At 35.8% G+C, this 18,302-nt stretch overlaps 2 protein-coding genes across 2 annotated transcripts in view; both read left to right on the forward strand.

Annotated features, from left to right (window-relative positions):
- The first annotated feature begins 232 nt into the window (after positions 1 to 232).
- On the forward strand, positions 233 to 8,969 carry slc25a22b (solute carrier family 25 member 22b). The gene is made up of 10 exons (XM_019080108.2): positions 233 to 452; positions 1,381 to 1,506; positions 1,598 to 1,653; positions 1,761 to 1,851; positions 5,191 to 5,248; positions 5,856 to 5,916; positions 6,801 to 6,960; positions 7,066 to 7,220; positions 8,178 to 8,253; positions 8,335 to 8,969. Exons 1-10 carry the CDS (start codon positions 433 to 435, stop codon positions 8,486 to 8,488), a joined length of 957 nt encoding a protein of 318 aa, XP_018935653.1. The 5' UTR covers positions 233 to 432; the 3' UTR covers positions 8,489 to 8,969.
- An 8,372-nt stretch (positions 8,970 to 17,341) lies between these two features.
- The window catches only part of LOC109063025 (synaptotagmin-7-like), a 100,997-nt gene continuing 100,036 nt past the window's right edge, over positions 17,342 to 18,302 (forward strand). Inside the window, 1 exon segment of the mRNA XM_042759494.1 lies at positions 17,342 to 17,728. Coding sequence (XP_042615428.1) covers positions 17,584 to 17,728 — 145 coding nt within the window. The 5' untranslated portion in view covers positions 17,342 to 17,583.

Here is an 18,302-nt window from a genome sequence, read left to right on the forward strand (position 1 = left end):
CTCTGTATCCTTGAGCATTTTACAGTTTTCATGCAGCACTGAAAAAAAATCATTTTCTCAATGTTGTTCTGTACAAATATCTGTACAAACGTGCCTAAAATACAGTCAGTTTACCCAAGAAGCAAATGTGCATGCCTGTATAAAATATGTTTTCAAAGAATATATATTGAATTAAAATTGTTCTGATAGATTTTTTATGAATTTTCTAGGTATTACAAGAGAGAGTCTGCAAACCAAGTCCTGATCATCTCTGCAGTATCTTCTTTCTAATCAAGTTGGACACTCCTGATAACTACAAACTGGAGCAGTAATTGAAACGTGTTAAACTTAGCACAAATCAGTTTCTGTTAAGTTTTTAACACTAAAAATATGTGCAAATGTAATTAATCAGCATCTGCTCTCTGTCACTAATTGCCTTGGCTTTGTTTTTTAATGGCTGACAAGCAGATCAGGTGAGTTTTATTTAGAGGGAAATGGCTAATACTCACTGTACAGTAGAGTAAAACTATGGTTGATGCATTAGACCAGAAATATACATTTCACAAATACACAAAAGCAAGATAGTATTATATCTGATTAAATCAGATGTGTTGTTAGTCAGATTTCTAACTTTAAGCAGGTTACTAATTAAAATTCTCATTTCTTGAAAATGAGATTTGTGAGAATTAAGGCCTCCAAATAATTAACATGTTCAAAATTTTGCTAAAGAACCAGCTGTACACAATCTACTACATGCCTGATAGGTGATACATTTTAGCAAGTAAAAGGCCTAATTGAACAGTATAATTGTACAAATGTCTACCTTCGGGTCATGGTTCACGTGTCTTTTTGCTGTGAAATCTACTGATTTTTAAAAAGTAATCTTAAGTATAACTTTTATGTTGTTTGTAACATTTCAAGATGAACACTTACTGGACTGATGCAACAAACATTTACTTGTTTATCCATCTTTTAGAAAATCATGTGTATGAAATATGATACATCAGGTTTTGAGGATTTTTTTATTTGTTCATCTCTCAATCATCACTGTATTGCATTGTGTTATATGTTTTGCCCCACAATAAAAACCACAGATCTCTGATAATAAAACTAAGCATTAAAATACATCTTACTAAGACATTAGGAAATATAGAGTGAAAGTATCAGAATTTCATCTGACTTTTTGGCCACATAAATATCAGCATCTGCATATTTTTTTCTCAGTTTGGGCCTCAACTTGCATCAGTGTCAGTGTAGCTGTTTTAATTAGTTTTATTAATAGAAAGTAACTTATTGCTTATGTAGTTTTTTTGCACAGTGCTTTTACAAATAAAGTGAACTTCTATTTTCAGATTGCATGGTTTCTTTTGTACACTAGAATAATCTGTAATGTTATTTCAGCCTGCCAGCTAAACTCATCAATGGAGGCATTGCTGGATTGATTGGTGTGACTTGCATGTTTCCAATTGATCTGGCAAAAACACGCCTCCAAAACCAGCAAAACGGATCTCGCATCTACACTAGCATGTATGTTTCATGCTTTATTAAATTGTCTGAGCAAATGAATGCCTGTGCTTGTGTACATGTATAGATGGGTGCGGATGTGTTTCATTCACAGGTCTGATTGTCTGATAAAAACCTTCCGATCAGAAGGATTTTGTGGGATGTACAGAGGTGATGTACTGTTTCACAATGTGTATAGATCAAACGGAATTGTTCATGCTTGGAACTCCTTTATATCCCCCTTTCATGATATCCCTCCTTTACACTTTCATTTCTAGGAGCTGCGGTTAATCTGACTCTAGTAACTCCAGAGAAGGCCATCAAACTGGCTGCCAATGATTTCTTCAGACACAAGCTCTCTGAGGATGGGTGAGAATAAAAACAGCCTCGACTTCTTACATAAGCAGATAGGGGAAAACAACAAACAGAGCTTTATTTCATCTTAATTCTTTTATTTAAATACTTACAATTGAATTCTGCACTGTTAAAGAAATTGAGAGACATGACATTTAATTTTAAATCATTTTCAGTTCAATTCTGAATTGCAATCCTGATTTACACTATATATGTATATGTATACACACACACACACACACACACATAAATTCTTTATTTGGATTAAAAGATAAGCATATATCAAGACTTAATCCAAATTTGACAGAAAGATGTACAATAGCAGCCAATATCTCAATCCATTTTGCACATTAAGGGTAAAGGTGGCACCTGCGCCTCCATATATAGAGGCTACCGATTACTGCTGATACAGAGCAATATCTCGTCAGTTTTTTTGGCCTTGTTCTTATGTAGTCCACAGATCTGCAGGCCTCTTACACACAACTTGTGCACATGGCCTAAACTACCTAAATGAGGGGCATGACTTTACAAGAGTAGCCAAAGTTATTAAAAAACATTGTACCATGGTTGGTATTTCAACAGTTTTTGAAGCATAGCAGGTGTCCATGTAGGCATCAAAAAGAGCAACCGATTTCTATTATTGTAACAGCTTTGGTGTGTTCATTAATTACAAATAATATCCGGTGTATTTGGTAAGTGATTTGTAGCAGTTTCCAATGTAACGCACTGTTCATGTGGAAGAGGGAACCAGTCTGTCTTGATCTTTTCGTTACAGTGAATTGTGGTATGGCTGACATTGTCTCTGAGTTCCTTCGCTGAGAGTGCAACGATACGGTCGTGGCGCGCGATGTACAGTCCTTTATAGGCAGAGCAGCCGTTAAGGATGTGCGCGATCGTCTCTCTTTGCCGGCTGTGATGTTGCAGGCAGAACGGCTCATGTGCAGATGGAAACCAGGTTGCTAAGTTGGAAACGGCTTTTTGTTGGTAGTACCTGAAGACGAGCTTTAATTGTAAATCTGTAAATGTCGTCTTGTAGGGCTGTGTTTTTCAAAACTGTGTGTGATAGGTTCTGGTCAGCACAGGGCAGGCAGGCCAGTTGTCCTTGTGGGCGTAGGCCTGTCCAGTGTTGTATCATACGCAAGTGAAAGTGGTCGATTTATTGTCCTTCTGATGTTTTGAGTATCAAGAAGTTGAATGTTGTCATCAGTTGTAATGGTTGCCTCTGCCGTGATGGTTGGATCCGTGCAGATGTTCTCATTGGCTTCCACCCGACTGTCCTGCTGTGTTCCTCCAGCGCAGTTGGATGTTTGACGGTTACAGGAGGTCATTCAGGTCCAGCCAGTCCGAGCGCACACCGAAGCCTGGTGTATTATGTCCAATTTTCCACTGGGTTTTCTTCTGAACCCAAGGAAGCTGGCGTCATCTAATATACAAAGAGGGACCTTGCGTTTCCCTAGATGTAATAAAAGTGAGGCTCGGGCAAGCTCACGCACGGCTGCGTCATCATTATTTAGCATCCTTAACAGGTTGCTTATTCTGGCGGCAGTATATACCCACTCTATGTGAGGGACGCCCAGCCCTCCCTCTCTGGACCTGTGGAACAGCACGTCTCTTGTCGAGTGTGTATTTAGTCCTATCCAGCGTCTTTCCAAGCTTACAGTCTTATTTTCAGCTCGTTTAAGATGCATTTAGGAATATGTATGTTTGCGAAGAGATGCTGTATTTTGGAAAGGGCAATCTCTCTTATGGCCTGTAGCTTCATTGCAACAGGGAGAGGGGATGAGTCCACCATGTCCAGTCTTGTGCAGTATTCACTGCTAAGTTCGTGTATTTGCTCTTCCCATTCACCCGCGATGTTAAACCGGTGTCCGAGATAGCAGTAAGTTTCATGGCGCGCATACACTTTAATTTCATTGCCCACACACACACACACACACACACACACACACACACACACACACACACACACACACACAAACACAAACACACACACACACACACACACACAACACAAACACAAACACACACACACACACACACACACACACACACACACACACACACACACACACACACACACACACACACACAATGGTGGTCAAAAGTTTGGAATAATTAAGAAATAAGTCTTATGCTCACAGAGGCTGCATTTATATGATCAAAAATACAGTACAAACAGTTAAATTGTGAAATATTTCTACAATTTAAAATAATGCTTTTCTGTTTGAATATATTTTAAAATGTAATTTATTCCTGTGATTAAAAGCTGAATTTTTAGCATCATTACTCCAGTCTTCAGTGTCACATGATCCTTCAGAAATCATTCTAATATGCTGAGTTGGTTCCCATGATTCCAAACTTTCGACAGCCAGTGTATATATAAATAACATTATTATATTTTTATATATGTAATATTATTATATTTTAATTATATTACATGATATATGAAATTTTATATGATTTGAATTATATTACATAATTATATTTTATTTATATTATTATTTATATGAATTTACTTAGCATACATTATACTCCAGTAAATGTCTAAAGGTAGTTTTATTTTATAAATAAATGTCTGATTTTAAAAATGACAGAACTTAATATTCTTGTCTACTAAACATGCAATTGAACATTTCCACTGTCATTGCCTATATATATATTGTAATTATAAACATAACTTGCAGCAACCTAACAATTATGGAATTGCCCTTTTGTCCAACCAAAGTTCAACCTTTCGGAATAAACCTTCATTATATAGTTTTAGTGATTCACATTCATTAAAATGAATAAATTTGCTCATTTGCAGCGAATGTGCTCAGCAGTGGGATGTAATGGAGGTCTCATAACTTATTTAACAGTTGCACTGATTTAGAAAGAGCAATGCTCATTTTTTAATTTATTCCTTTTTTGCTCCGGGCATAATTTAGGTTGGATGAAGTCTCACATCCACTTCTTATTTTTTAAATGAAAGAAACCGCAGAACCGCTGGATTCGCTCACAGAGTTTTGAAAACAGAGCTGATCTGATAAAAGCCGTCCATAAGCTTCTGCATTATGGATAGATATTGCTGTATAACTCCGTACACCTTGAATACCTGGAGCTGTGGTGAGCATCTCCATGGTGACAAATAGCTAGATTGCTAAATTATTGATTAACAGAGTCCAGTATACTGCAATGAACTGATGAATTATTGAAATAAGTGTGTGAGTGTGTGTGTTGGGTGTGTGATGTCATCAGAAGGTGAGGGTCAGACCCCAAAGCTCCTTGTTTACAGAGGAAACTGTTTTATCGTCATCTAAAAATAATGCTCTCTTCCTCTCTTTTTATCTTTTTGTTTTTCTGGCTCTCTTCCAGACAGAAGTTGACGTTGGTTAGAGAAATCTTAGCTGGCTGCGGAGCTGGTACCTGCCAAGTTAGTCTCTCTCTGTGCTGCACTCATAGGACCTACATTTCTCACACACACAAAACAGCTTATTTTTCTGAAAATAATGAGTTTCTTAAAGTAATGTTCTGGCTTAAGTACGGCTAAGAATGAACATAGTGGACCCAAAATGCTAATTTGTCATTGCAAAACCATTTTGTTTTCTTTCTTCCATGAAACACAGAAGAAAGAAATGTTGGGCAGAATGTTCAAATGTGTGTTTTCCAGATCTATTTAGAAATATAAGAAATAATAGTAAAATAATAGTCAGAAAAAGTCTGGGGTCAGAAATCTCTTATGCTCATGAAGGATGCATTCATTTGATCAAAAATATAGTAAAAACAGCAATATTGTGAAATATTATTACAATGTAAAATAGCTGGTTTCCATTTGAATATATTTAAAAAATGTAATTTATTCCTGTGATGCAAAGCTGAATTTTATCTTACTGACCCCATTTTGAAAGGACAATTTAGACAACTTTACAGCATAAATTACACACATTTGTGTGGAATAATCATCACATATATGCTTTTAAACTAAAATGTCTTGAATGGTAGTGGTGATTTATGTCTGTATGTGGTTTGTATTTTGGCAGGTGATTATAACCACTCCTATGGAGATGCTAAAGATCCAGTTGCAGGATGCTGGCAGAAGAGGTGAAAGATAGAAAACTTTCTGTGATTGCTGGCATGTCTCATGTCCACTGATAGTGTCTTGTTGATGATGGGGGTGCATAGTATCATGTTGTGCATACTATTCTACAGTGTGCAATATACAAAACGTCTGTAAGCATGGAATACTGGATAATGTAATACTTTTTGCAAAATGTGACATGCACAACAGAGCACACTGCAAATAAAGTTGCATCCCACAATGCAATGCACTCAACTTGACCTTGACCACAATATGAACCATGGATGATAACAGGACTCTGCTTGCTGAATTAAACATGCAATGTGGGCTTGTGACATCAGTGTAGCAGAGAGCATGAAATGTTGCTTACAGCATATACCGCACCATATACATTCTGTGATAACAATTTTGTGCAGTACAATTTTGATTCCGGACATAGATGACTGCCAAGCATAAAAAAAAAAACAGCATGTGAAGGCATATGCATAATTAAACAACTAAATTTTGACACTTGTGTATGGTACATTGTAACAAGACCCTTTTATGTTGCATGTTTTGCACCTTAAATATATTCCTGTGATGCAAAGCTGAATTTTCAACATCATTACTCCAGTCTTCAGTGTCACATGATCCTTCAGAAATCATTCTAATATGCTGATTTCTTATTATTATCAATGCTGATTTTATTTTATTTTTTCAGGATTCTTTGATGAATGGATTATTTATTTGTTATGTGTATTGTTTTCATTATTATAATGTCTTTAATGTCACTTTTGATGAATTTAATGCATCCTTACTGAACAAAAGCATTCATTTAAAAAAATAAAAATAAAATAACAGTAGTGTATATGCTTCAGAAATAGTATGATTAATATGGTATTCTGACCGTATATCATGTCTCTGACAGAGGCCCAGAGGAAGCTCATTGGCCAGCATGCCGGAGGAGGCCGAGCCAAAGTGAATGTTGTTCAGTTGAAGTCTCCCACAGCCCTCCAACTCTCCAGAGATCTGCTGAAGGACAAAGGCATCGCTGGTCTCTATAAGGGACTGGGGGCCACTCTGTTACGGTACTCCCACAGAGTCACTCAAACTGTGGGATACATTTATCCATAATTTGCTTTCCCCAATCCTTTATCTCACACTGGTGTATTCACGGACTTTGTCTCTCTCAGGGATGTGCCCTTTTCCATCATCTACTTCCCACTGTTTGCTAACCTGAATAGCTTGGGCAGGAGGAACGCTGATGGTTCAGCTCCATTTTACATCTCCTTTCTCGCTGGCTGTTTTGCTGGCTGTACTGCAGCCATAGCGGTCAATCCTGTGGATGGTGAGATGTCCTATGGTGCATTAAATGCGACATTTATATATAGAGTAAAATTTTTCAATTTCACATCAAATGTAGGTTTGTCAACCATGCCAAATATTATTGAATGATCCCATATTTAACTGAACATATTGCATTCCATTTTAAATCCATAGGGGGCGCAGTTTGCTCCTGTATATTACTTACATCCCAAACATTTCATATGTTGTCATTGCATTTGAATCTGTTTTGCATACACGAGTCAATGGTAAAAATGACAGATTAGAATGAAAAACAAATGTAATGGTGTACTGTATGACATAATTATTTCATAAATTTTTTTTTTTACAACAGATGCAATTAAAGGGATACTCCAACCCGAAAATAAAATTTTGTCATTAATCACTTACCTCCATGTCGTTCCCAACCCGTAAAAGCTTCGTTCATCTTCGGAGCACAATTTAATATATTTTGGATGAAAACCGGGAGGCTTGTGACTGTCCCATAGACTGCCAAGTAAATAACAGTGTCAAGGTCCAGAAAAGTATGAAAAGCATCATCAGAATAGTCTATCTGCCATCAGTGATTCAACCGTAACTTCATGAAGCGACGACAATACTTTTTGTACGCGAATAAAACAAACATAATGACTTTATTCAACGATTTGTCTCCTCTGTGTCTCTCCACATTTTGGGGTGGAGTATCCCTTTAAGTCATATGTCAGTAAGGCAAAATGAAAGTGACTGCATCTCGAATGTATTTTAGCACTTAGTTTAGTCAAGCAGTGACTATTTTTACACAAATACATAGCAGAAGCCTAAGTATCTCAAATTCCTCCTTAAGTACCCCCACCCCCTTAAAGAACTATAATAAATCTGCAAACATTATATTATGTCATCCATATTATTACAGTATGGTTAAGAGGGGACAGAATTTTGTGAATGCAGACTAATGGTTTGTATGTGTGTGTTTGTGCTGCAGTGGTAAAGACCAGGCTTCAGTCTTTGGCCCGTGGACATCATGAGGACACTTACAGTGGAGTGAAAGACTGTATCAGGTAAAATTATGCTTATATACTAATTTAAGTCTTTCCATCACCTTGTTTCTCAATTATGTTCTCTGAACATCTCATCAACAGTAAGATTCTGCATCATGAGGGTCCCTCTGCGTTCCTGAAGGGTTCGTATTGTCGCGCGCTGGTCATCGCGCCGCTGTTCGGCATCGCACAGGTGCTTTACTTCCTGGGAGTCGGTGAATTTGTTCTCAGCCTCCTGCCTGGACAAAAACACTGAATCTGTACTGTTGATGATCTTGGCCCTGATTTTGGAACAGTTGGTTGTATTTTCAGACTCCAGTTATAATAATCAGATGATAAATTGTTATATGTTTCAGATTAGCATTAAAGAACAGTTTTCATCATGAGCACCATCTATCAGTACAGGATGACAGTAGCTCTGTTCCCTGGTGAGGTTTTGAAACAGAGCCGATCTTTCCTTAAATTAGAAGATTAGGGCTGGTTTGAGTTGTTTGTAGGCCACACTTTGTTCCGTGCTAAAGCTAGAAATCAACAACTAATTACTGCTAAATTACACAAATTAGATCATTATAACAGCTGAGGTAATGAGTAGTTGTGTCATACATCAGAAAAGACAATATCATCAGTATCATAACTGAAGACAATTTGTAATTTTTTTTAAGAAATGAAAACTTTTATTCAGTAAGGATGCATTAAATTGAATCAAACGTCATAATAAAGACATTTATAATGTTACAAAAGATTTCAAATAAATGCTGTTCTTTTGAACTTCCTATTCATCAAAGAATCCTAAAAAAATGATCATTTATTGAGCAGCAAATCAGCATATTAGTATGATTTCTGAAGGATCATGTGACACTGAAGACTGGAGTAATGATGCTGGAAATTCAGCTTTGATCATGGGAATAAATTATTTTATGAAAAATGTTTCAAAATTAAGCAAATTTATGCCTAAAACAAAAAATAAATGTCTACCAATGGGGTCAGAAAATGTATCTTGCTTTCCCTTTGGATTAAGTTTATTTTTCTAACCCCATTGGCAGATTTTTTTTTTTTTTTTTTTTATTGTTTGAAGTATGTACTCACTTAATATTGATACATTTTGCAGAATACAAGACTTATTATGTCACTTTGCTTCTCGAGTAAATATGTCTTGATTTAAGAATGTTTAGATTGTACTGGAAAACAAGAAAATCTCTCTTTATATAATATTATATATTATATATATATATATATATATATATATATATATATATATATATATTATATATATAAAATTTTTTTATTTTTTATTTTTTTTTTGCAGTGTGAGGACTATTAATACAGTTCTGCCTTGTAAGCACATGTACAAAAGTGAACAGAAGGAACTGTGGGCAGACATGCTGCTAGCCACTCAAGTAAATCAAGGTGGCAGGAGAAATGCATTGATTGCTGGGTATGTGATTGTATCTGCAGGGGCTTTAGATCACATTTAGTATTCGGACCACAGAGCTCCCTTCCATGGCAGGCTTTTAATAGCTCTCACATCGTACTGTCCAAAGGGACATTTTGAAATCTCCACCAGTTGTGCACTGTAGTGGCTCTATTTCTCTATCTCTCTATTTCATTCTAATCTCTGCCATCTCCTCTCTGCTCTAATCATACCTCTCTGGCCTCATCTCAGAAAAATGTTCTATCTTACCGGTGGCCGCTCTTATTGATTTTTGTATGTTTTGGGTGCTGGGAGTATATTTCGTCTCATAGCATGAGACAGTAGTGGCGGCAGCGCAAACATATTCTGGGAGATCCGTTTCATCTTGATATCATAGTCCTGAAATGGTCAAGCTCGAGGCGCTGATTGCGAACTCACAGAAAGAACACAGCAGTGGAGTATACATGCGATGCATGGACAGCTCTAATAACTACGCTCGTGTCTTTGTCTGTGCCTTGGGGAATATCTGTCTGCCGTCTCCTCTGATTTCTGCTCATAATGAAGTCAGATCTTTTTATGTGCAGCCAGTGAAGTCACTTGCAACAGAAACACGGGGAATGATGGGGATCTAATTTTCACAAAGGGGCTTCATAGAGATGCATTTTTTAGTACAAGTGCAGTCCCATTTACCACTGCATTGTGAAATTTCACATGCAAAATTCAGTCATTCCAATAGAAATCCATGTATGCAAAATCCAGTTATTCCAATAATAATCCATGTATGCGAAATTGAATGGTTCCAATAATAATCCATACATGCAAAATTCGTTCTAATAGAAATCCATGTATGCGAAATCCATAATAATAATCCATGTGAAACCCAGTCATTCCAATAGGAATCCATGCGACTGAGAGTTTTGTATGAGGCTGAAAAACTTCCCCATGCAGGTTTCACTTATTTCCAAGTTGGTCACATGACTTTGCAAAAGTGACTTCTATGTGAATGGTGCTTCATACATCTCTATGCTACTGACAATAAACAATGGACCTCTATTTTTTATTTTTTTTTGCTGGTGAAATTTTGCTGCAGTTTAGCTAATGTGACTGCACCTTAATGGGATCTGAGAATTAACCTTTGTTTTAAAATGTTTGGTCCGCACAATTTTTTCATAATCCACCTTATTTTTAAATTAAGAGCAATCTGTAACTTATGCTACATAATGTTGCAAACCAGTATTCATTATATTATTTATTTCTGATTTATAACCAACTACGCAGAGCTCTCCCAGAAAACGAATCCACACTTCACTATAGCATAATTTACATTGCCCAGTTATTCAATTAATACTCAATTCCATAAAAAACAGAAAAAGCAATATGTCAGCTACAATATGCAGCTATTTAACTATGTGATGTGCCACATGCGTTGTGTGTGCAGGTGAATGGAAGATCAAGGCCCTTGTGCTTGATTACCCATGAAAACAGTGTGAGATGAAAGGCACACTTGTTGACTTGAGTTCAGAAGCAACCAGCGAGGCAGCATAATATTTACCTCAAAGGGAGTGAGATAGGAGCGTTATTCCAAAACCTAGTGAGCTGCCTTACTGTTTACTGTCTACATAGGAAGCTGCATTCTAAGGGACTGTTCACACACTACAAGGTCTTCAGTAGTGGTTGACCAATATGGACTTGTTTGATGACCAATGCCAGTATTTTACCTACACACTGGTTTACAAAAATGGTACACCCTTTCAGAAGCAACTAATATTAACACTTTAAGTACTAATATATACCTTTAAAGCACCAATATGCACCCTTTAGGGGTAAATAAGTTACAAAAGTGTACTTTTTTTGTTAAACTTTGTTACGCTTAAGTCTAACACAAAATGTCAAGGATGTTAACAAGAATTTGACTTGATGGGTTTTACAAAAAAAAAATTGGAATCAAGTGGGTTGAGAAAGCCTTGATTGATAAATCAAAAAGAGTTGATAAATGCTCAACCAGCAGAGTGTTTTTGTTTATGCATTTGTGCGTGTGTGTGTGTGTGTGTGTGTGTGTGTGTCAGAGAGAGAGATTCAGACAGACTGATGTAGGAGTGATCATGTGATATCAGTGAGCCAGCAGCAATGACAAGAAGCCAGCATATCAGGTCCTATCTCTCACTTAGGTGTCTGGCTACTCTAAGTCAAGGTTAAGCCCCCAGCAGATGCACACACACACACACACACAATGAGAGGCCGACTGATGCCCGATGCCCTCAGTCTGTTTTCCTTTTCAACCTTCTTTATGCAAAAACAATACTTTGCAGCCAAAGTCGGAAGATCACATGAATCAAGCAACTTTTTTTTGTCCTTGGAAATACATGAAGTCATAGAATGCAATGTACAATTTGTTCTTTATAAAGTAATAACAAACCCATGGTGGTTTTCAGGTTGCAGTTGGATTTTATGAAATGCATATGGATGCTTTTACTTGGTTAGGAGGATAAATGCATTATTCACAAGGACACAGATATACTCAAGGCCTTTCAAGGACATTCAACATTGCTCTTATTGAGTCAGTGAATCTCAGACTGCTCATAAATGATTACATTTTGGTTTCTCTTGTCTAGACAGACTGTCTGAAACTAAAATAAAAAAACGAATAAAAATGACAAAAACAACGCAATTTCTAAAACTTTAATTAAAATGCACATGAAAATGGAAGTTATTCAAAATATTAATAAAAAACTTGGATAGTATCTCAATTACTATTACACCATCCATAAATGTATTTTTTAAATGTTTTAAGGTATGGAAAACTATATAGACATATTTAAAAAAAAATAATAAAGGACAAAAACAAGGCAAAAATTACTAAAACTTGAACTAAAATGCAAATGAAAATGGAAAATGTAAAAATAAAAAGTAATTCAAAATATTAATAAAAACTGATAGTATCTCAGTTATACTACAATAACACTAATTTGCACCAAGCATAAATGTCCTTTTTAATTTTTAAGGCATGAAAACTAAATAAACATTACAAAAGAGAGAGAAAAACTAATAAAAGGCCAAAACGGGACACAATTACAAAAACCTAAAAGTAAAAAAGAAAATGGAAAATATAAAAATAAAAACCTATTCAACATATATAACAGTTATACTAAACTAACACTAATTTACACCAAGCATAAACTATATGAACATGAAAAAATCTAATTAAAGACAAAAACAGGACAAAATTACAAAACTTTAAAAGTTAAAATGAAAATAAAAAGAAATATATAAAAATAAACACTCATTCAAAATATGTAAAAAAAAACTATAAAAGTACCAAAATAGTAATGATACTAAAATAACACTGATTCACACACTCTATAAATGTCTTTTTAATTTTTTATTTATGAAAAACTATATAGACATATAAAAAAAAAAAAATTGAGGCAGGTATGTTGAGGCAAGTTGGAGCAAAACTCTGCAGGACAACGGCCCTCCAGGACCGAGTTTGGAGACCTCTGGACTAAAACGAACTAAAATTAAATTGGAAAATATTTAAAGTTAGCAGGGCAAACATTATGCACAAGGCCTTTGAAGGATGTTCAACATTCTTCTAATTAAGTTTGTGGTTTTGCACAAGAATCTCAGACTCCATATAAATTATAAAATTTTGTTTCGTCTGATCTAGACCGACTTTCTGAAACCAGAAAAATACTGCAGTCGCAGGTAGTGCTGTAAGGCACGTCTGAGTCCAGTGTTTGTGTAACGTTCTGTCTATTAACACATTCTGCCTTCACCGGCCAGTTTTTGAAAGCAGCATCGCTGCATCTGTGATCTCCCACAATCCTGCATAGAGTTTGGCAGCTGATAAAAAGAACAGAAATGGCATCTGATGATGCAGTGGTTCAAAAAAAAAAACAAGCGAAAAAAAAAAAAAAGATTTTATACTGCAAAAGAAATGTGCTAATTATAAAATGACTTTTAGGTGGATTTTGAAGTATTTTTACACTATTTTAGGAGTGCAATTTGTTGAGGTCCATCTTACAGAACACAAATTGTCTTAACCATCCAAAAAAAATAAAAAATAAAAAAAAATTAATAATAATAATAATAGCAATAATAATAATTAAATTCAGTTAATTACCATTTTTTATATTATTCAATGCATATTTATAATTAAGTAACTTAAAATGAAATTGTAATTTAATTTGAAGTTCACTGAAATGAAATGTTTTTTAAATATCAGCTGGATGGCAAGGCAGCATTCTCATTTGCATTTAGTTTACCTTGATGTACTAAAATAAGTAAAACTGAAACTGAAATAAAATTTAAACAATATAGACATGTTAACAAGAATTACATAAATTACCAAACAAAACATGACAATACTATACCCTTTTTAATTTTTAAGCATAAAATTAGAGAAAATTAGTAAAAGTAGTAAAAAAAAAAAAACCCTTAAAATTTCCAAAAACATACAAAATCATTAAAATTAAAATTAAAAATATTAATAAAAAGTATAATAGTATCTCAGTGGTACTAAAATACAAATTCATGCCTTACACAAATGTCCTTTTTAATTTTTAAGGCATAAAAGTATTAAATTATTAAAATATAAACATAAAAAAATACAAACATCACAAAATTACTAAAACTTCATAATTTAAAATGACAATGTAAAATGTAAATACTAATTTACAATATTAATCAAAACTATAATAGTATCTCAAAGATAGTACAATTTTTTTAAGGCATGTGATTAATAAAAACTATATAGCCATAAATAAATAAATAAAAACAACAAAATACAACTTTAAAATTAAAATGAAATTGAAAACTATAAAACTGAAAATTGATTTAAAATATTTAATAAAATTGTACAAATAAAATAAAAACTCTAATACTATCGCATTAAAATAACACTGATTCACACTTTTTTTCATTTTTAAGGCATGATTCCATTTTTGCTGCAAAAATAATAATTGTAATCATTAAATATGTGGATTGTTATGTCTAAAGCTTATTTGATTTTTGTTTAGACCATTAGACACAATGTTATGCTGTGTCGGAAGCCAGTCTGAAACACGTTTCTTTTACCTTCATACAAAAACACTCTGACAGGCTCTGCAGCATGGCAGCTCGTTGACAGACTGCTGTTTCTTCTCCATTAGAATTACAATGCAACTCTAGTGAAGATCCTCTAGGGGGCGTCAGTATCGCTAGGTTTCATTACCTGCAGCCATGAGCTGAGAGTCAATTGGGTTGTTGTGCTGTTTCACCAGCTGGGAAAACAGATTGTCTCAGGAGACACACAATGTGATCCCAGATGAGTCTGACTTCATAAAAGCAGACATTTTTGCATGTTTAGAGTACTTGGTGGGGGGTGCAGGTCATGTTGTCATCACCACATCAGAAGGTATAATTAGCATAAGCAGCTGTCAATCATCCAGCGTCAAGTAGAGATGCTAAATAGCTTGCAAAAATCAGCAGGAAAGGCAAAACACTGCTAATTACACACTGCGAAGACCAAATTGATAAGCTTGCAAGGTATCTTGCATAATATTGGCCTCATAAAACTGACTATTCTGTCAAACCATGTACAAACCAGCTCAAAACCACTAATCTACATTATTTGGCTAATTCAGAATGATTAATTCTGACTTATATTAATAAATGCAAAATAATTATTGAACTTGCTCACCAGTGAATCCTCTGGAGTGAATGGGTGCCGTCAGAAAGAGAGTTCAAACAGCTGATAAAAACATCACAATAATCCACAAGTAATCCACACCGCTCCAGTCCATCAACTAACATCTTGTGAAGTGAAAAGCTGCATGTTTGTAAGAAACAAAGCCATCAAGACTTCAAACTGTTGCTTCTAAAATATGAGTCCTCTGTCATTAGAATTGCTATCTCCAGTGTAAAATCTTGTCTGAATCAGGAGAGAAATATGCCCAGAATAAGCACTGTTTACAAGCCGAAACATTTCTAAACAAATATGTTGGTGGATTTTGATGGGGATGGACTTTTTCACTGGAGGAAGTGTTATTATGGATTATATTTATATGCTGATTTTTTGGTGTTTTTTGGTGTGAGGTTGGATTTTTTGGATGGATTGGTTGGCAAGTGAGGTGATGATAAATTTCTCCTAATCTGTTACGAAGAAACACAGTCATCTACATCTTAAAAGGCTGAGTACATTTTCAACAAATTTTCAATTTTGGGTGAACTGTTCCTTTAAGTGCAATAAAATTGACAAATATAAAAAGAGTCCAAGTGTCTTAAATCAAGGCTACAACTACACATGAACGATTTTTAAAAAACTCCCTTAAAGCAGCATAAAATATGGTTCAGCTACAAGCCTGAAACATAAAAAGAGAGATATATCACGAATGAAGACAAAACAGCAACCGACCCGGCTGAAAAGCAGTCAGACTGGAAAATATAACATGAAGAACTGGGAGTCTGGCAGCTTCAATGTCATGGAAGAAAAATCTTCAATGCAATGTAATATTTTCAGATTTTATTATACAACATAAAATACATCAGTAATACCCCCTTGTGATTTTTTAAAAGCTTTTATTGTCTTGAAAAAGGTGGCTGCTAACAAGTGTCTAATTGGGACTACAGATGTTGTCAGGGACCTTAAAGGGATACTCCATCCCAAAATGAAAATTTTGTCATTAATCACTTACCCCTATGTTGTTCCAAACCCATAAAAGCGCCGTTCGTCTTCGGAACACAATTTAAGATATTTTGGATGAAAACCTGGAGGCTTGAGACTGTCTTAAATTGTGTTCCGAAGACGAACTGAGCTTTTACGGGTTTGGAACGACATGGGGGTAAGTGATTAATGACAAAATTTTCATTTTGGGATGGAGTATCCCTTTAAACATAATCATGCCAAACAGGTAAAGTCATCTACTCACTATTCGCTTTTGCAGCCCCATTGTGTTTATAATCACACTCTTGCTCTTTATTTTTATTTTTTTTAATAAAGACTGAAAGAGTTGGCTGAAGGTTATGGATGGTGATGTTGAAGTCATGCATATGTGGTGTAGTTCGATTATAGTCTATGTTTAGCTTTTTACATGGTTGTACTAAGGCTTCAAAATTCAGGAATGTGGTGTTCATTTGTGAAGATTATCATGCAAGAATCATGAACCTTTTTTGGTCACAAAGCTTATTTTCTTCAATAATCCAAAAGCCAAGGGAAAAATCCTGTTGGGTTTTCGTCAAAGGAACCAGTGATGGCCTATAAAAACATAATTTCTGTTGCTTATTTGACAATTAATGCTTGACATGTATGATTTGATTTGATTGGTCTGAGTTTGCTGAAGTAGGCAGAGCTAATAACTTACAGAGGCTGGATGGTAAAACTTTTATTTGCTGTTCCATTCTATAATTTAAAATGGAACACAAATGAATGAACTTATAAAATATATTTTGGATTAATAAAACTTGAAAATTCAAGATTGCATGTGTTGTGTTTATATTGCATGAATGCAGTATCCAAATATACGCACATACACAAACATTTTAACATTTATTTCGATATTTACTTACCTTTATGACTTTTTATTTACTTACAGTTATGATTTTGCGGTACAAAAACTGGCTTGTTTTATCTCAGCCGCATGACATTTAAATGGCTCGGGCTTAAATATTTTTTTTTAAATACATTTTCAGCATATAATGAAAAAAATGAACCTGAGAGCAGCCTGCAGGGCTGTTTTAACGGCGCTCTCGGTGAATGATCAAGACGCGTCCCGTTTTACTCGACTTCACCCACATGAAGTGAGACGTTAGTGCTCGAGCCATCAGCTGGCGGTGACACGGACACAACTCACCACTCCTCGCCCTCCCTTCAAACCCTCTCATCAGCCGAATGAGGGGACTGGGAAAGAAAAGCCAAGTGAGTGAAAGAAAGAAATAAGCAGGGAAGGAGAGAAGAGTGCTCCATGGTCACTCGCCCATTGGAAGCCCGAGAGCACATTTTGGATTCGACTTTTTCTTGGAGGGGACTTGAGAGAAGAAACAAGCGTTTGTTGGCGTGCCAAAGGCGAACAGCCATGCACCTGAATCGGGAGGACGAGGACGGAAAAGGTGAGATACTTTGGTGGATTCCTCTGTTTTCAGCGAGAACGCACGCCCTTGAATGGCAGACGTTGTGGCTGCACCCGGTACCGCTCGCGTACGGGTCAGTACCGTGTCATTTCGACTGGATTTCGCTTCAATTTGTCCTCAACTGCAAACTGTCACTTGCCGAACGCGCAAACAGGTGCAGCCAGGTTTCTCTATAAGCATGCGTTCGCGTTTTCACACATTTACAGCACCTGTTGTGTAGTGTCAATGCGTTTACCCTGGTGCCTTTGAGGGAGTTGTCATCTATGCACGCGCAAGGTCATCATCTCTCATCACATAGTCATGATAGGGTGTCTGCGCGTGCGTTTATTTGTGCGTGTGCATGTGCTCGTTTTATCGATTGCATCTGACACAAATGAACCAAAAGCTCACTTTTCATATGCAATAGTGAGAGAAGTGAGGATGGGTCATTATGAGGACGAGGGGAAACGGACATGCATTGGCCTCTGCCCCCTCCTGTTGCGCGCCACGAGATTTGTCAGGTGGTAAAATTACGATGGTCAGTTGTGATGCGTGCGCACAGACAGAGTCCTGT

This window comes from Cyprinus carpio, chromosome A7 (assembly GCF_018340385.1).
Source record: "Cyprinus carpio isolate SPL01 chromosome A7, ASM1834038v1, whole genome shotgun sequence".
NCBI classification, from domain to species: Eukaryota; Metazoa; Chordata; class Actinopteri; order Cypriniformes; family Cyprinidae; genus Cyprinus; species Cyprinus carpio.